General features: G+C 41.4%; 2 protein-coding genes across 5 annotated transcripts in view; one reads left to right on the forward strand and one right to left on the reverse strand.

Moving 5' to 3' along the window:
- AFF4 (ALF transcription elongation factor 4) overlaps nt 1-6,143 on the forward strand; it is a 50,890-nt gene extending 44,747 nt beyond the window's left edge. For all 4 annotated transcript variants that reach the window (XM_028717957.2, XM_028717955.2, XM_028717959.2 and 1 more), the window contains one exon: nt 561-6,143. In XM_028717957.2, the coding sequence (XP_028573790.2) occupies nt 561-679 (119 nt within the window). In that variant the 3' untranslated portion in view covers nt 680-6,143. The remainder of the gene's footprint in view (nt 1-560) is intronic.
- A 451-nt stretch (nt 6,144-6,594) lies between these two features.
- LEAP2 (liver enriched antimicrobial peptide 2) lies at nt 6,595-8,415 on the reverse strand. The gene is made up of 3 exons (XM_028717960.2): nt 8,257-8,415; nt 7,530-7,666; nt 6,595-6,917 (listed from the first exon to the last, which is right to left on the reverse strand). Exons 1-3 carry the CDS (start codon nt 8,314-8,316, stop codon nt 6,881-6,883), a joined length of 234 nt encoding a protein of 77 aa, XP_028573793.1. The 5' UTR covers nt 8,317-8,415; the 3' UTR covers nt 6,595-6,880.
- Nucleotides 8,416-20,048: the final 11,633 nt, after the last annotated feature.

Genomic DNA, 20,048 nt, shown 5'->3' on the forward strand with positions numbered 1-20,048 from the left:
TGCTTTTATCCTGTATTTTTATCTTGTGAACTGTCCTGAGATCTTCAGTTGAAAGGGTGGGTGGGTGGGTGCACGCGCACACACACACACCAATATTTTTTTCTATATAGGTATGTGAAATGTTCTGAGGCTTAGAGAAAATTGACTAATATTAGAACGTATTGTTTGAATGTTATATGAAACTTTGAGCACTTTGTTCTATCTAAAAGTACTCTTAAGATCCCACTCTGTGAACACTTATTATACAAACCTTCAGTTATCTGCACTTGAAAGATTTCTACCCTACTATCACTAAATAAACATCTGATTCAGGTGCCCCAACATACAAATCAGTTAGCAGTTGCTCAGAGCCCGGAAAGGTTCTCTGACTGAGCGTGATCCCTGCAAGAGTAGTTAAGAGATTCAGAGAATCAAAGTTCCCATTCCTTGCTTTTTTATTTTGTTTAGCATTGCAGTCAGAAAAAAAATACAATTTTAATGTGAATTTTCCATTGTGTTAATCTTGGGGAATATGTTGCGTAAGGGAGTATTTCAATCTGGTTGCTTCTTCTTTTCTGCAGAATTCTTTTCTGAACTGGATAAAGTGATGGGCCCTCTGATCTTTAATGCAAGTGTCATGACAGACCTAGTACGTTACACAAGACAGGGACTGCATTGGTTGCGTTTGGATGCCAAGTGATAACTGGACTGAAGAAATCTAAAGCATAGAAGAGACTTTTCTTGCTGCCTCTGATTTTTTTTTCAACACTGTGTCATAAAAAAATAAGGAAGACTGCCATAATGCATTGCTTAGTGGACACTGAGATTAAGGAATGCTTTCATGTGTCTCCCAGCATCATGTGTTTGAGAACCTCCCAACCATCATGTTAATGAACTTTTTCAGTTGTTCCATTTTTAAGGTATTTAAAAAATAGTTTAAACTCTGCAACGTTTTAATGTAAGATGGATTCATTGAGCTGCAATTGGATTGGAATTCTAGTAATTATGCCTAACAAATCTGTTTTAAAACCTATTTATTTTAATTTGTTTTTGAAAGCTCTATTTTTGGGCTTTTTTAAGATTTAGCAATTTTTCCTATAAATTTTACCTGATCAAGTACTTAGTGAAGATAAAATGTAGACACTTTATTTAAGTATTTTGTGAGCTTTGTTATTCTGTAATGTCTTGTGGTGGTAGAGCTTGTAAGAGAAAGTCAGGGTTGATAGATTCTAAAGTGTAGGGACATATTTTCATGAATATCTCAGTTAAACCCCTAAATGACAGCCACAGGTTTATTATTGTACTAAGTTCCAAGGATGATGTTCTATACATTAAGCCATTTTATTTAAGTGAGATGTAAAAAAAAAATTATGTCTATGGACACTTAGCTTCAAAACACATGTCTTAACACTAATAATATGAAAACCTTCCAGGAACTTGCATTTAATGCAATATCAAAGTGATGTGGGTCTCACAATTGAGCTTCAGTCTGCAGGTGTGGACCAGAAATGGTTTCAAATGGACAATCTTGTGCTTTGGTGCAGCCTCTGTTTCCTTGCTTGTCTTTATTAGACACTGAAGCCACTAACTCACTCCTACATGGAAGTGATGCTTGTCCATTTCCAGTGGTAAATCAGAAAATGTGAGCAGTAACTAAACACCCTTGGGTTTCTCATGGTTAGGTGTACGCAGTTGGCAACATGGGGTTGAGAGTAGACCTATGATTACAGGGACATTTTAAACTATTAATGTCCAGTTGATTTAAAACCTTGCTTTTACCCCATTTTATGACACCTTCCTTAATGTTAAGTGTTTGTGATGGGAACAGAATCTTTAATTTTCAAGGAAATAACTGTGATCAGCAAAAATCATGCGTGGAATTCTAAGTGACTGCTTTAAGGTTACTAACCAGAGCACCTTTCCATAGAAGGTGCCTGCCTGACGAAAAGAATACTGCTTAGCATCCCTAACATGTCTGGTGTGCCTTATGCCTTTTTAGACGAAGATTTTGAATACTGTTTACAAGAGGTTTTACACTTAGGACCTGGTATACTGTATCCAGTTGGTCTCCTGCAGTACTTTGGTAAAATTCCACTTCCTTTTCCTGATAACTAGTGGCTGTCATTTGTTGAGAATACACACATTGGTTGTTCGTTAGAGTCAAACTCTGAACCCCTCTCAGTGTGGGGTTGTGGAATGCTGCTTTACCTGCCCTTGTCCCTGAACCCTACCCCAGATGTAAATGTGCATGTTCAAGAAAATGATTGCACTAAATTTATGTCTAGCTGTATAGCTATGTGCCAAAATGATGGCGAACGTTGAAAGAAGGAATAGAATTCTACATTGATTAGTACTGCAGTGTGTCCTTGGGACGTTGAGAAACTTCATAAATTATAGTCACTAAACTATAGCTTGCATAGTCAACGGAGCCTTGTGTTCGGATGTTTTGTACTTCAAGGAATGCACAGGTTCTCTTACCTTGATACTTTGAATTGTTTCCGATGAAATCAACTATCCCTTGGTTCTGTATTCACAATCATTAATGCTGTTTACTGTTGCACTCTTATCCACAAGAATGCATTGTAAGAGTGGAGGGCAAAATACGAAGTCGCACCCATGCATACAAAAGATCAAACAATATTTGAGAAAATGATGCAGCCTAGGATGATTTACTGTGGGCAAACTGAATTTCAGTTAAGCAGTAATGGGTGATGATGTATTAAATGGCTACATATTCTTTTGGTGTCGCTGTTTGGCCAGTGCAAATACAACTGCTGTCATATGGAACCTTCTTTAAACCGCTTCCTTGGCAAGCAGTTTATTGTGTATGTGCCCGGCACACAGACTAAGAGAGTTTCAGATTATTTTTTTAAAAAGAAATGGTTTCTGTGGTCCATTTCATGTGAGCTGCTTGTGTAGAGGTACCAGTCTCGTGAAGCAGTTTTAAAGCGGGCACGTTTTCATGTGCTTTGGTCCCAAGAGGCACAGCACAGATGCTAACTCAGATCCAATGGGTAGGTTTTTCCTTAACATTCAGAAGTGCCTGGCACACTTATCATACCGAAGCCTCTTCACTGTTAGGAGTTGGATTACAAGCTCACTTGCTGTGTAGTGCTGCAGTGATCAGCAGGGTGATTTGGCTTGGTTTTGTACCCAGTTACCATAACTGCCAGTGGGAAAATCTCTCTCGTTTTTTTAAAAAAGCATTGTTTTCAGAAGTAGAATACTCTATATCAGATTGGATTTTTTTAAAAGAAGCTTCTTCAGATGAATCCTAGAAATTTGTATGTTTAATAATTTAGCAAGGCCTCTGTAGTTTTAAATGTATACCTAAGCTAGCAAGCATTATCTTTTGTAATATATGCCTCCCAGAGGTATTATTTGTATTTCCTAAATATGTGCAGTTATTTTCCTTCATGAATGCAAACTGTTTAGCAGTTTCCAACCAGTTAAATTAGGAGTAGACAAAATTTCAAAAGGCCATCGAACTTGGAATTCCTTTGTCTCTGAAGTGCATGAGTAATTTGCCAAAGTTAATTGTTAAATGCAAACACATCATGAGCTTTTCCTTCTCTTCTCAAAGAGCAAAAGCAAGCTTAACATCTGCCCTTAAGATGCATTATGTGTATATTTTGAGCACTGGCATTGTGCTGTTGTCTTTGTGTGGAAACTCTGGAATAAGGGGTTCTATGGTTGTGTATTTACACATATCAATGTTGCTGTGTATCCCAGTGATGAGCCTTTTAGAACTGCTTAATAGTCGGACTAGGCTTGCTCAGGTGTTCAAGTAATTCTGAATTTTCTCTCAAAAGTTGCAGGGTCATAGGAGAGCAATTCATGAATGGTGGCACGAGATCCACCAGTGGAATTCTTTAGGTGTTTCACCAGCCTGCTGGCAGTGAGTGGGTGAGACACTGTAGCATTAGAAGCTACAAACGTTTCACTTCATCAGTCGATTCTGACTAGCACGTCCCCAAACTATAGATCAATTCTGATGGCAGATCCCCTTAATAAAATGCCTAGGAAACACTGACCTTGTTGACACTTAGCTACTTCATTTTGTATCTTAAATGAACATTCAGGGTACCAGACTAAGATGACCCAGCGTGTTCAGTTCAATATGATTTAAATCTCTTGGCTGTAAAGCAGAGCAAGTGGCTCTTGACCTTTGACAGCAGTATGCAATTTGTAATATACATGTTTCTAATACATATATCTACATACATATATAAATGAATGAACTCAAGTCTGTCCAAAGTTTGTTATACTTGTGTTAGGTTATAGTACAGCTGACTATATCAATATATTTATTGAGTGCTGAGCCATCCTCATTTTGGTGATGGTGATAAACTTTGCATATTATGCTGGAGTGCTATCAGTTTCTTTTAGATTATTGAAGCTTGATTGCTGTGATTTTATACACGAGAAACCCTGTAGTGTGTGTTATGAGCAGCCACAGCAGGTAGGGAGCCTGGATATAATGGAGGGATTGCCAAAGGCAAGTAAGACATAGCTGTAGGCAGATAACCACAAAGCTTGCCAAATCTGGCAAATATCGGGAAAGACTACTTTTGCTATATATGGTAACATTTCCCTGCACTGTAAACTTTGCAGTATTTTTTATTAAGGGGGTTTCAATGGACCTGAGCAAATCAAGTCTGAATACATTTTACCCATACAATAAGTAAGCAACAACCAGACCACATGGCAGAGTCCAGAATGGCAAATATTTCATAAATATTTGCGTCAAGGACAGAATGACATTAAATTGAGTGGAAATCAGTATTGTGGGAAGTTTGGGTTTTTGGTAGCTAGGTTAATGTTGGAGATCTTTCAACAGAGTGTAGCCAAAGCTTTTACTAGTGTGCTCTATTCAGCAACTTTCCCCCAAGACCTAGAAAATGCAGGTTAACTGTACAGAGTCTGAGAAATCAGTTTCATTATTTTGGGTGGGTACTGGGGTGCTTACGGCATTTTAAAAATAGCAGTTATGGGAAATGGGTTGATTTTAACATTCTCACTGGAGTCGAGACTTTTGTAGAAACCTGAGTGTTTTTACAAAATGGCTTCTCCCGATTCATTGATGCTTTAAGCAAACTCAGCCGAAGACCTTTTGTTGCTTCCCGCTCAGATTAATTGTCAAAGTGGATCTAATTTTGGCTTGTCTTCCCAATTCCATGTGTAAATGTATTGACCACACATTTGTTTCTGGTAATGTAACTGAACAGAACTGGTGCTGGCAAATTGGGCTCAGACGTTTTCCTTCTCCTAGTTCATAGATCACATCAGTATTGGCAGCCAGCATTCCAAGATGGTTGCACTAAAAGAACATAGAACTTGGCTTCATGAGCCAGGCCAAAAGCCTCTGCAAGCACAGTTGCTGGCATGTGTATCTGGTTCCATTTTTAAATGGTTTTAAGAAGTTTTGTATATGGAGGATAAAGTGCTTATATATTTATTAAAGATCCTTTATCATATTTGAAATTACTTGGTAAAGGTGGCTTTTCTTTTCCTTTTGGGGGCAAATGTGTTGGGAGGGGGGAAGTTGTTTTTAACCTTTGGCTTATCAATTGAAAAATATAAAAAAAATCCCTTCTTGAGCATGCAGCTTGGTACTGAACACGATTGGCAGGATGGCTCTCTGTTGTATGCTTTGTACATGACATGTCCATGTCTTATACATTTTGTTACTTATCAATGTATTAGTCATCTGTTTTCAACCAAAACTAAACTTTTAAAACAAAACTGTGACCCCCCCCTTTACTTTGCAATATATTTGAAATTTCAAAAGGGTACTTTGGGGCTCCAAATTAGGATTTCTAAGTCAGTATGTGCATTTCACGTATGTTAATGGTGAGCAAAGTATTATATACTAACTAGATTTTCCCCCCCACATCTGTATAGTATATCTATGTATTTTGTGGTATTGAGATTATAGAAAGTTTAGTGTCTGAAATATGCGTTTAATGTGTATTTTTAAACAAATTTATGGCAATTAAATATTTGGAGAAAAGGGTATCACATTTCAATTTGTAAAGATCTTTTTAACTACTGTGTCATTAAAATGCTTTGTACAATGCAAAACTGTAACTGGAGAAACTAAGTTTAATAAATATCAAATAGATTTTCTGTATTAAACTTTATAAGCACTGTGCTTGAATTAATCCTTTTGTATGGGCCTTTCTACAAGAGCATTACACATTGGTTCAGAAAGAATTGTTCTGTTTGAGGATGAGTGGGCAGAGTGGTATGCTGCTCCCATATGTTCCAAGTGGGGAAAACTCTTATGTTTTCAATATGCACATAATTACCAATTCCTTACTATTAAGCCAGTTACATCATTCCCCACCACACAATTAAAGTTTGAAAGGCAAACATTGGAAAAGAGATGGCATCAATTGTGGTACTGAGGTGCTTATAGCTCTTATGCTTTTTTTGATTTACCAGCGTTGAATAATTGCTTGAGGATTTAATGGGGGGAAACCTTTATCATTCCCTTAGCTCCTGTAGAATGGTAAAGGTCCATAGTTGCAGCTTTGCTCAGAGTACTTCCAGGGTATCTTCCCAGACTGGCTTTCCCTTTTAGCTGGCATATAAGGCACATAGCAAAGTGTGTTTGCTTAACAGCTATTTAATGTCTTGCATAGAAAAACATGATAAACAGTACAAAAAATAAGATTGGTTTAAACTACTTTAGCTTCCTCTAAAAGACTGATGATGGAAAGATGTGGCCTAAATTAAAATGTGCTTCTGACACATTGAAGTCCTTTGTAGCTGTCCATACAACAGAAGCTTTCATTGAAAATCTTTAAGCACATGATCTCAGGAGAGGTGATAATAAATAAACAGGGAGGAGCATTATCCAAAGCAGCAGCAGCAGTTTCTTCACCTTAGTGAACAATCACTCCTGCGATACTCTTAAAGAACAGTGTTTGTTTCTGAAAAAGAAAAAAGCAATATACAGAGAGGAATTAATATGCTTTAATACAGCTCTGTAATATGAAAGCAAAGTTAAATGTGATGGTTTTTATTTTTAAAAAACTGATCGGTGTCTGGTATTCGTCTTAAGGGGAGAGCAAATCGTGTCACCAGCAAACATTTCATTAGCACAGAGTAATTTTGTTTTTAGAACAGTACGCCAAAAATAATTTTTTTCTTTTAGTTTTTGGTGCTCAATTGATGTATATTTTCAGGGAATAGTCTAATGACTAGCATAAATATAAATAGCTTTATTGATTAGTCTGTGTTTTACTGTCTTGTTCCTAAACTATTTTCACAGTTGACATCTCTATGGTAATTCATCTGGCAATATTTAAAATGTTCCAGATCATCTAGACTGTATTAAAGGCACAGTGTAGTTTAAAGTTTATTCATTTTAAAATGGGACAGTCTAGATTTGCAATTCCTATCATTTCTGATTTTTTTTTTTAAATTTTTTTTTGCGGGATTTGGAAGCTCAAAGAGTCACATATGTTCCTCATTTCTGTTCAGGATGACTCAGATGGCTGCCCCTGGCATCATGGGATTCATTTCAAGGAGATAGAAATTACCTGCATAGTCTTGTGGCACATTCACTGTTATCCCTGCACGCTGCTCCAATTGGTCTTGAGATCCCTCTCCAGAAGGGTGTCATTCTCTTCGGCCTTAATAGCTGAGAGTTTTGTGGATGCAGAGAGGCACAGTGTGTCTGAAACAGAATTGTAGGCAGCTGTTATATATTTTGTTGAGGTCCATTTAGCTATTAAGCCCTCCTGATTCTCTGCAGAATTTGGCTGAAGTCTGACATTTCTACATGGAAGCTATTGTTGCTGTTTCTGCACAACCGTTCTCCAGACCAGTAGGAATTTCAAAACCTAACACTTCATACATCCAAAAATACACAACTCACTGGAGTCCCTAAGTACACCGTTTTACTTCTCTCTCCAGTACAAGTTACTGGTTGACATTCATTTCTATAGGGCAAAAGTAGAGCTTGTGGCTCTGTTGCAGTAAAGGCAAAACAGGCCTTTGCCTGGCCTAGTTAACACGCACAACCTGTGTGGCAGCAAAACATGTCTGCTCCAAAGTCCTTGCAATAGCCAAACCCTCCTTCCAAACACATTTGGCATAATGATGATCGGAATGCTAATAACAGCTAGCAGTCGTGCTGTCTTGATACAGCTGGTATCTGTATCTGTAACTTGGCATAGCCAAGCATAAAGACACTGAAATGCATGCCATGCAAATAAGCTAGCATCTCCCTCCACTTTGGAATTGAAATACCAGAAGTGTTCTTACCTGAGACAGCAGGACTGAACAAGCGAAGATGACTGCCACAACTTTCAAACACTGCATCATCTTTGGATAGCTGTCCTACGACAATCTGTTTCCCAAATGATGTTAAGTCTCTTTCAGACATACTTGTCCAGCTGTTCTGCTTGGACTTTTATAGATGCAAATTGGCATTGCATCAGCTTATTAAAGGAGCAAAGATCACCCCGAGAGGCAAAGGGATTTCATAAGTTAATGTCTACTAAACTGATAGTCCAAGGTCTGTCCTGGAGGCTAAATATATTTACTTTTCCAGCACTTGTACTTTGATCGATGTATCAAACATGCCAACAGCTCCTTTTTTTAAACCTAGATCTCATCCAATGTTTCATGGTGTACCTGCAAAAGGGTCAATGGTCAGAGCAGAAAGCTTTTTTTACACAGAGTTTCTTGGAGTTAATTGAAAAGAAGTGGGGTGATGGTAAGAGAGAGAGAGGATTCAAGCACTGTGGTTTTACCAGAGGGTCGTGTCTTTTTGCAGGCTCTGGATGCCCATCCAAAGGGCTACAGTCCTTTTTTTAAAAAAATAATATTATTATTTTTATTTGATTTTCAAAAATATAAACCTACAATGCCTGAATAGGGAATAACTTCTGAATATGCAGCAACACTGTGCAACAAGCCTCTTCTAGCAGAGCACCTAGAGCAGGGTTTTCCAAACTTGGGTCTCCAGCTGTTTTGGGATTACAGTTCTCATCATCGCTGACCACTGGTCCTGCTAGCTCTGATGGGATGATGGGAGTTGTAGCCCAAAAACAACTGGAGACCCAAGGTTGGGAAACCTTAACCTAGAGGTATAGCACAGTGGTGAAGGGAATGAATCCCTGCTTGGAAATCTCCAACCATTAACTCATTAAAAGTACCCCAAGACAAGCCATTGTCTCTCATCTCAGCCCTCTCTGCCTGCCTGGAAAATGGAGATAAGATCAAACTGTCTTATCTGCTAGAGCTGCAAAACCTGGAATCATTGCATCTGTGGCCTGGCTCTTTTCTCCAAGGCCCTTCCTTGCGGCCCTGATTCTTCCCCGCAAATCAATTTTCCAGACCAGGCAGTGGGAGTGTGCAGAGTCAAGTGCAGATGAAGGGCTCTTCATCTCCACCACCTTTTTAGTGCCCCACCAAAGACTTTTTAGTAAGCTTAGCCATCATGGAATAAGAGGTCCTCTTGTGGATCAGGTATTGGTGATGTAACAAGAAGCAGAGAGTAGGAATAAACGGGCAGTTCTCCAGTGGAGGGATGTAGACAGCAGAGTCCCTCAAGTATCAGTTTTGAGGCCTGTGCTTTTTATTTGTTCATAACTGATACGAAGTTAGTGAAGTAGTCAAGTTTGCTGATGATACTTAACTGTTCAAGGTGGGCTTTTTAAAGGGATTATGAAGAGCTGCAGAAGGATTTCTCCTGAATGAATCGGCAGTAAAATGGCAAATGCAGTTCATTGTAAACAACTGTAAAGTGATGCATATCTGGGCAAAAAACCCTAATTGCATATATTGCACCCATATACATACTGCATATATGCTCATGGGGTCTCTCATACAATATATTTACTATGAATAAGCAACAATATGTCTAACTTTACCCACCCAGGCGCTCCAAAAGATGCCAAAAAATGCCTAGCCACATTTTCAGTGGTTTGGGTGTAGGCTCTCCAAGTTCCACTTAACTGCAAACGTTCACAAACATTTAATGTTTCACTTCCCCTATAGCCCCTGCCTCATCCCCCAAAATCACAAGCTCCGACTCCAGCATTGTGTCCACTCTGTTTCATGTGTTCTGTCCACGTGTTTCCAAGTATGGTTATTAATTAAATCTCTAGGAAGCTAATCTTGGCTTGTTTGAAAATACTGTAGATAGAAATAGTGCTGTCCCTTGGCAAATAGGACTCCCAAGTGCAACACACTGGCTGAACATTTTCAGGAAAGAAAACACAGCAAAGCTTTATTTGGTGTTGCTTTATCCAAACTATTCATCCAGACTTTCTAAATCAAGCTTTTTTAGCCACCACAGGATTTGTCTATTCAGGGTGAGGGTGAGCAATGTCCCCCCAGTTTTCTTTCTTTTTGAAAACTCTCTCTCTGCTCCACAGTGCATACTGAAGCTTCTAAAGATTCATATGTGGCTCTTTAATTTTTGGTAACTTAGTTCTAACAAAGATAAACTGTTTCTGGAGTCTTACTTGGGCTTGAGGGCTTGAACCCTCTTGCTGAAAGACAAGAATTCTGGTGAGAGTACACACACAGCAATTGTGTCAAGTGCAAAAGTACTGGGACAGTACCGCATCCTGAATAGACAAGTGATGGTGAAACTGTATTAAGTTCAGGAAATTATACTTAGCAAGAAGTATACTAAAAGAGTCCCTGTCAGTTTCAGTTCCTTATCCTTGAAATGGGATTGGTGGAAACTCAACAGGGCTGATTCAAGAAATAACCAAGATAAAAACTAAAAATAATGCTATTCCTGTAACTTGTTTTAACTGTTTTATAATACTGAATTTTAAGTTGCTATAGCCCACCCAGGGACATGCTGGTGAAAGACAGGTAATAAATGTACTAATGATGTCAACAACATATGAAGAGTTATCTTTTGTATACCTCGGGTTAAGTACTTAATTCGTTCCAGAGGTCCGTTCTTAACCTGAAACTGTTCTTAACCTGAAGCACCACTTTAGCTAATGGGGCCTGCCATGCTGCCGGAGCACGATTTCTGTTCTCATCCTGAAGCAAAGTTTTAACCTGAAGCACTATTTCTGGGTTAGCGGAGTCTGCAACCTGAAGCGTATGTAATCTGAAGTGTATGTAACCCGAGGTACCACTGTTGACATTATTATTGTTACATTATTTACCTGTCTTTTTTAAAAAAACCAAAACCCTACTACTGGACTTATTAAAAAAGCAAGTCTGCAGTTGGAGTTGATAAAAATAACACTCAAACAAATCTTTCAAACAATGAAACAAAATAGTACTTTAAAAATATTTACTGGCTTTAGAACAGAATGTATGGGTTTGGAGTTAAATTGCATAATTTTTTGTTCCTGTACTAGTACACAGTACGATGTGCAATGTGTGCAAAAAGAACAAAGACTTTGGTGCAAATGTATCTGGGTGGAACTTGCACTGTGTGACTTAACCTCTGAGCAAACATGCATAGGATTGCAGAGTCAGCCACACTTAAACCCCCCACTTTTGTGTTTCTGAAGTATACACGGCCAATATCTATGTACGCTACACACACACACTTAAAATCCATAAATAATTACCTGGGGCAAATATCAAAAGCAAGAAACATAATTTGCTCCCATTCCTAAATGCGAATGCAATATTGTACAGCTAATATAAAACAGGGAATACTTTTTGTACTCTAGTGTCCCAAACTCAAGGTGGTCCATAAAGAATACACTTTGTAACTTGTAATATCAAAATCTGATGCTGATAGCTCAGAAAATTGATGAATCTTAGCTTTGCAGCATGGGCTAAAAAGCCTTGCAAGCTCATCTGTAAAACGGGGGTTTTACTGCTCTCTTCATTATTATTTTCCTGATGTGGTCGCAATAAGGGTGTGTGTGCACCTGTCTCCACAAACCCATTTGTCATGTCTTCCTTTCACCTCAGCAGTGAAACCTCTCAGGCAAGCAGGATAGAAAGGAGATGGACCTTTTCTGCTCCCCTAGCAGCAGGTTTGTAGGGAAAGTATTAAATTACTTCCCGTGCATTCCATTAAGCAAAATCTCACAGGGCTGAACCTACAATTAGGCACAGTGAAGCAACAGCCCGAGGTGACTGATGCTGTGGGCTAGCAGCCCTCGAGCTGTTCCTCCTGTGCCCCCTGGCCGGTTTGTCACACAACCACTATGCTTCAAGGTGTGGTGGGGAATTCCATCCTATTGCTAGTGTTGAAGATTCAGCTGCCAGTCTGATCAACTTCTGCATTTTAAAGGGGGAGGCACCATTTTGTCCTTTTCCTCAGACAGCAAATTCAACCCAGTTTTAAAACGGAGAGGTTATCGGTTTCCTAGAATTACTCAGGAGAGAGATACTGAACAGTGCCAAGTGAGTGCTTAATTTAGATAAGATAATTTAGATAAGATAACGCCACGTCACAGCCAGATTCCGCCACAACCTGTTCTTTGCCACTGGTGTCCCCATTCAGCTGGGGTCAGCCAGGCACTGCTTCAGCGTTCTCCCGACATGCAGCTCACTGCCTGTTTGCTCCCTTTCAGACCTGTTTTATTTTAACTTGTCCTTCCCACCCCCCACAGCAGCATTCAAGGTTTCTTTTTCAACTTGAGCCCCTCCTTCTCAACTTTCTGTGTCCTCCTCTAGCCATGCAGCAGCCATCTATTCGGTGGGTGAGCATACACAATACCTCACATACATCAGCCCATTGCTATAGATAATGTTTTGTGTAAAATACTATTTTGGCAGAACTGACTGCTCTCTCTCTCTCTCTCTCTCTCTCTCTCTCTCTCTCTCTCTCTCTCTCTCTCTCTCTCTCTGCCCTCTCTCGTTCCCTTGCCTGTTCAATTGACTGGGCTTCAGATGTATTTCACCCCAATTTGAACAGAGCACGGACAGACAACCACAGAAATGTCTTTCAAATACTTGGCCATTTATTTTGTGACTGGCAAATAAAAGCTGAGGAATCCAATATATAAGATTCAAAGCATCCCTTCCTCCAGAGCATTCCAGCATTTCTGTGGAAGCGATGGTGGAAATCTGACCAATGCTGATCAGTCTTTTTGAAGCCAAAGTAATTTCCTATACCTTGGTAGTACAGGGGTATGGGGAGGGGGCTAGTGTGCATATTTGCTTGAATGCCATGGTTTTAAAACAGTAACTCCTCTCAGGATGGGGTGGACTCCCCTTCCTTGGAGGTTTTAAAGCAGAGGTTGGATGGCTATCTGTCATGGATGCTTTAGCTGAGATTCCTGCATTGCAGGGGGCTGGACTAGATGACCCTTGGGGTCCCTTCCAGCTCTACAGTTCTATGATTTTTTGAGTTCTTTGGTACAAAGGCAGCATATAAATGTAGTTAAAATGAATCACACTTTGCTCCGACTTCCAACAAGTTAGCAGAAATGGCTATGTGTTTGTGTAGGGTTGCCATATTTTGGAAATTCCCCTCGGACGTCGTTTCAACCTTTGGAATCCTGGTAATGTCCGGGAAAATCCAGACATATGGCACATCTATGTTTGTCTCAAAGATTCACCATTGCCTCTGTGCACAATTTCAATTGCAAATTTTAAGCACTCCCAACTCTTTGGAAGTTCTTAATCATGAAACAAAGAAAAGACACTTGCTTTTAAAATCCCTATTAGGGTGATAACTTCATTAAGCCAACAAAGATATAACAAAATATTGTGAGTTTCCAGTTCTCCAAACACTTCATCTGGCTCAGAGGCAGGCAACTGGGCACAACTCCCATCAGCCCCAACCAGTATAAACAGTGATAGGAGATAATGCAGGTTTGTAGTCCAGCAAAATGTGGAGGGCACAGAGTTTGCTACCCCTGTTGTAGGATGGTAAACAGAGAAAGGTCGGGGGACGGGGCAGGGCGAAAGCAGCTTATAGTGATGTTATGGATTCTGCATCTTTTCAAAGGCTTTAGATGGGATCATAGAGGAGCTGATATACATTCAAGTGAGCCTGTGTTAGGTGCTGGTTTCCGGTTGCCCGTAGGGATGCTGGGAAGGTGGAACACACAACGGTTGTGTGTCAATAACGGAAAGCCACTTGTAACCATGGTCTCCCCCTGTCTAGTCTGAAAAAGAATTCTGTAGAACTTGAAAGCTAGCACACTGCTCTAATATGGCTTTCAGAATTTTTCTTACGGGCCAGCACAGATAACTTCACCTTTTGGTTTGCTTTTTAAATTTATCATTCAGCAGCAAACAGACAGATCAAGAAAGGTTTGTAAATGGATGCTCCCATGAAGCTATTCAAGCAATGGATGTGCAAGTATTTTATGTCTCCGATTACCAAGGAAATTGAGATCGTGCAAATAGCAACATACGGTAGTTGTTCAGCAGTGCTAGAAGCTTAAGTAGTACAGTTAATGGTTCATCCCTTGCTTTACAGCCGATGTGATGTGGCTACCTTTTTTTGGTCTGAGGGCCACATTGATCCTTGTCCCACCTTCCAGGTATCACATGGCAGTGGTGGGTGTGGCCACACTACATTTGCCCACACGTCTTGCAGACACACACACAGAGGCACACAGCTTCCCCTTCTCAGCTGGTCCATGCAGGTCATATGAGGAAGGGGCCTATCACCCTATCAAATATTTGATTTTATGACCCAGGGAGGATGCCAGGCTCTGTTCACTCTGTCATGCTGTTTACTGCCACTGCCTTTTTAGAACTGCCAAAAGCTCAGTCTTGGGAGGGTGGAGATAAAAATTGCTTGGGCTGGGTCAGGCAACAGCTTAGGAAGCAGTGGCTCCATTTTGAAAGAAGTGCTAGGTTCTGCTGAAGTTCAAGTGGCACTGTGGAAAAGTATTCTGCTGAAAATTCACAATGGTCTGTAGGTATCCAAAAGAAAGTGGTTAGAGATGTGAGCATCTCATGGAGGGTGAGGCAGAAGATCTCAGCAACAACAAAGGGTCTGATGCAGGGGTCAGAAAACTTTTTCAGCAGGGGGCCGGTCCACTGTCGCTCAGACCTTGTGGGGGGCCGGACTATATTTTTGGGGGGGAAATGAACGAATTCCTATGCCCCACAAATAACCCAGAGATGCATTTTAAATAAAAGGGCACATTCTACCCATGTAAAAACACGCTGATTCCCGGACCATCCGTGGGTCGGATTTAGAAGGCAATTGGGCCGCATCCAGCCCCTGGGCCTTGGTTTGCCTACCCACGGTCTAACGGAATCAGTCTAAGAATTGTTGTTGTTCTCAAAATAGCCACAGGCACAAGGCAGCACAAAGGGGAACTAGCCCGAATGATAGTTGTTTGTCCATTTGCAAGGTGAATGAACATTAGCACACTTGGCAAAGCCTATGTTTAAAATTACATGGAACAGGGTGATAAGAGGATGATTACTTGTAAATACAAGCAAGATCTGCAGCTAAGTCCTGCAGTGTGGAGTGTTCTTGTTTGTGGCTGGCTGGGCTAGTACTCTGTACTCTTCCAGTCCATACCATTACCCATCTCTTCCCTTGACCCCACCTCACCTAAAGATTTAGCAATCCTCCACTGACTTTACTCACGTCTTCTTTGGGCTGTTTTATGGGAGGGCTGCTCCTCCCCCTACAGACTTTATCTGAAATTTTCTGTCTCCCCCACTCTCAGCAGTCAGCCAGCTTTCTGTGGGCACTTGAGCATGATCTCATTGGGTTGTTTTAGGGGGTTTCCTCCCCCTTTGCCCCCCCACTCTAAACATTGTTTTTACTGCAAACCTTGAAGTTGCCTCAAGCTTGCTAATTCCTCGTGTGTGTCTATTGCGATTTTGACTACATAAGCAATGGCACTGAGAGAAGTGAATCAGAATTAGAATGCAAGGTGATAGATTGACTTGTCATGATAATGGAGCTCATTTTTATACTAGCTGCTTTCAACCCAATACAGATCAGCTTAATATCTCAGCTTCAGTTTTAAATGCACTGGTTTTTTTTATCCATAGTGTCATCTAGGCAATCATTTCAAAGCATGTTCTTTTGACATTTGATCCTGAGAAAGAGAGGGAGGGAGACCTAATGTCCAGAATGATGCAAAGACAATACTGAAATATCTACCCAACATGTATGAACCATCTGTGGCTGAGTGGAGAGGAGGAATAGGGGAAAGTTCACCTCAATGAATCATAACCCCCAAATTCCCAGCTTAATTTTTTTGAAATTTCTAGCTACTTGAGATAAGGGGTGGAAATGTACACATACTATTATTGCTAGAAATGAGCCTGCTCCCTCATTCTCCCCACCTGCTTTTCTCCAACGCCCAGGAAAAACTCCTGCAGAAACCTATGCCTCCAGCCATTGCTGCACTACAGGTCCCATCACTCCTGACCTTTGGCTACAGTGGCTGGGGCTGATGGGAGATGAAGTTTAATAATATCTGGAGAGCCAAAGGTATCCTACCACCACTTAAAAAAACAACCACAAGTATAATACATGCTGCAGCAGCACATGGGTGTGGGTGTGCTCACCTTACCAAAGGAAGAAGAAAAAGGAACTAGCATGGTTGCTGAAACTGACTACTTTCACCAGCCCACCAAAGTCTCATAGCAAACTTGGGAGAGCAGACTTCAAAAATCAAGCATCTCTCCTGTCAAACAGTTTGAAGGCACACACTGAAATTATACCACTGCACTGAATTCAGTTAAGCATCCATTTGTATGAGAGACTGTACGTAGTCTGCTATGGGCCTCTTTGGAGGAACAGCAGGATGTGTGGCATATGGAAAAGAGCTTATCTACAGTTTGCCTTGACTGGTCAGCTTCAGCCAGTCATCTCGGCAGATAGATGAGCTATGGATTTAGGATCCCAGCAGACTCTGCATAATGGAGACAGGCTATTTGTCATTAGCTAGTATCAACATTCCAGATAGTACTCCAGAAACAAACACCCTGGCTTTAATCAGCCTTTGCCAATCTGGTGCCTCCCCCTTAGCCCCAACAACATACTTCCTTTCTCTTGCTAACTCTACTTTTAATTATGTGGTTCACCCCCCCCACTCTAATGTTCTTGGACAAAAAGGTCTCTGCAGCTTAAGGAATGATATTATCACCCCTCTTATTGTCCATTCCTGGTTGCCCAACCACTGCCAGTGTCCTTTCTCTTGGCAGATCAAGATGAGCAGGTGACAGCAAAGGTTGCAAGGTTTTTAGCTGGTCCAATCAGAATAAGATCCACTGTTTGACAATTGATTCAAAACCCTAAAATGTATTTTACATAATTGACTTTTTATTTCTATTCTTTGTATATTGTATTGTTGTTTTACTGCTATAGCCGATGGCTGATGCAAATAAAGATTCATTCTCTGCAGCTTTTATTCCACAACGTGTGTTATGGTCACAATTCAGAGAAATGCATATCTAATTGTGCATGCCCGATATTCTATTTTTATTTAACAAAATTTATATACCACTTGATTGCACTAAAACCTCCAAGCAGTTTATGGTAGTTACAGACTCGAGGCAAAACAAAACTGCAGTCACCTGTTCTGCGTGGCAAGCTTAGAGGAGCTTCCAAAAAGCCACTGGAAGTGCAGCACGGAGGGAGAGGGGAGGAAGCAGAAAAATGTTGAATGTTAAAGCCTGTTGAATAGGCTTAAGCCCTTAATTCAGGGATGGGTGAGCAACCTGTGACTTTCCGGGTGTCATCGGACCCCAACTCCCATCAGACCCAGTCAATATGGCCAGTGGTCCGAAGGATGGAAGCTGGAGAGACCAGGGCCATCTGGAAGACCACAGGTTCCCCACCCTAAAGAAACTCTGAATTCACACACTTAATAGTGCATTGTCTCACCCACTGGATTTATTTCTGTGGCGTTATATTGATAAGCAAGACAGTTGAAAGTGCTGTTTGTATTTTAAGGTTGTATTTTACATTGTAGGGGGGAAACAACAAACCGATCTAAAAGTTGGAAATGGAAATGTACTGGTAAATTTTGCTGGGCAGAGCCGTGGCAGCTTTCGACTCAAAACTTCCAGAATGGTGGTAGCAGCAGAGAATTACAGCTGGAATCCTGCCAAGGCTTACTTGGGACTAAACTTCCAAGTAAACATGAATAAGATGGAGTCGTGCCTGTCTGAGTTTCATAGTCATATTCCTCTCCTCCAGGAACCAGAGAAATTAGAAACAAGAGCAGGGCACTCCAGCAAACTACATTTCCTAGGATTCTTTGGGGTGAAGCCATTAGAGGTTTCAGCAAAATACTGTATGTGTTCGGCACGCAGATACTGGATAAAGAATGCCCTTAAGGTGCAAAAGTGACGGGGGGGGGTGTTGTGTGTTTTTAAGACTTGTACAAACGTGTTGTAACCAGTCAAGCAATGCTCCTGTCTGCCTGTAAGCAAACTCCTTAGAACAAGAGCAATCGCGGGCGGTAGTCACAGGTCGCGTCAGCTCCCTGGCCATTTTCAATAGTCTTGCAGCCCTTTAAAGAGTGACGCATTTATGAGGCCATTAGCAATCTGTTAGCCTTTGGCGGTGCCAAAACACAACAAACAGGCTAAGCCTCTGTCATTGTTATAAGCCTGCTGCGGACTTTTTGCCTGTCCCAGCCTTTATTCTTAGAAGTTTCTCAGAAATAAACGGACTGGGCTGGGCGAGGCGCCCACCCTCAGGCCGCTGTTTCTTGCAGGGTGAGAAGCCCGGGCGCTCCCCTCGCGCTCCGGATCGACAGCCGGGGAGGCGACGTGGGCTCGCTGCACCCTCTGCAGGACTCCAGCTGTAAAAGCGGGAACCCCACATTCACACGCCTAAGGGGAGGGGGGGAGCGAGCCCTCTCAGCCGTTTTTTTCCACCCTCTTCCATATCCAATGCCCTTGAATGGCTCCAGGTAGAGAGTGGAAAGGATACTTATCGCCACCCCGCACCGCCCCTACCAGCACTTTGACAGCTTCCCCTCAGGTGTGGCGAGTAAGTCTCCCAACCTTAAGGGAAAGAGTCGACTGGTGGGACCCTCACCCTCAAACGGGCAGGGCCAAACTCACCCCACCAGCATCACCAAGCAGGGGCATCCAATGCCTCCTCGTTTTTTGGGGGGCGGCGGGAAAGACGAGGAGGGGGGAGAGTTGGCTTATTACATTTCTATATCCCCCCCCCAAAAAAACCTTCCTGGCTGAGTAGGGATTAGCCAGAACACGAACCAGATAGGTGCGAAAATGAATGCCTATTTGAAACCCTGGAAAATTGCTGCCAATTAGTGTAGAAAACACTGATGGACTACTGGTGTGACTCTCTGCAAAGCAGCTTCTGGTGCTCCTATCATGAATGTGGGCAGTAGGCATTTATCCCTTATACAAATCAGAGACATACTATCATATGCTTTGCCCAGTGCTGGATTTACGTATAAGCTAAACAAGCTATAGCTTAGGGCCCCACTCTCTTGGGGCCCCCAAAAAAATTAAAGGGAAAAAAACCCTGGATGTACATTTCCAAATTATAAGATGAAAAAAAACAAAATAAAACCTACATACAGCAACAGTAGCAAATGGCTGTTAGGTCCATAAATTACCATATAGCATATATTCAACACAAAAAACAGCAAGAATTTGTTGTTGACAAAGGACAGCTGGACATATAAAGGGCCCCGTTAACTTCAGTAGCTTAGGGCCTCATCAAACCTAAATCTGGCCCTGTTTGCATCACTGAGTGCTATGCTGTGTTACATATGCTGTTCCACTACTATTATTTTTCTGTCTGTGCAACAACTTGTTATGGTTTACTCACTTTACTCTGAAATTATGTAATTCAAAGGTAAACTCTACAGCTGCAGACAAGAATGGGCATTCCATTTATTTTTGCCATTTTTCTATCCTGCATTAAAATTTGTGTGCAGCACAGTAGCATGAAGGCACCTTTTTTAGCGTGTTATGTGAAAACTAATATTTGAGGCACATGCATGTCCAAAAAGAGCCAAATATGTGTGTGAGTGTGCACACCTTCGGTACTTTTTTAGCTTGGGTGCCCCATGCAGTGGCGGAGCTTCATGCTCCGGCACTGGGGGGAGGGGGGAGGCGGCGGGGCTGGCAGTGCGGGGGGGGGGGGACAGCCGCAATGCACTCCCCCTGAACTCCTCTTCCTCTGCCAGTGGCCC

The sequence above is a fragment of the Podarcis muralis genome, chromosome 2 (genome assembly GCF_964188315.1).
Source record: "Podarcis muralis chromosome 2, rPodMur119.hap1.1, whole genome shotgun sequence".
Classification (NCBI taxonomy): domain Eukaryota; kingdom Metazoa; phylum Chordata; class Lepidosauria; order Squamata; family Lacertidae; genus Podarcis; species Podarcis muralis.

What these genes read in the sequence shown, in the direction of transcription:
- LEAP2 (XM_028717960.2), bottom strand. Translation starts at nt 8,316, where the DNA reads ATGATGCAGTGTTTGAAAGTTGTGGCAGTCATCTTCGCTTGTTCAGTC. An exon ending in GTTCAGTCCTGCTGTCTCAG is followed by an intron (nt 7,667 to 8,256) that starts GTAAGAACACTT and finishes ATTCTGTTTCAG; the next exon opens with ACACACTGTGCCTCTCTGCA. An exon ending in TGTGCCACAAGACTATGCAG is followed by an intron (nt 6,918 to 7,529) that starts GTAATTTCTATC and finishes TTTCTTTTTCAG; the next exon opens with AAACAAACACTGTTCTTTAA.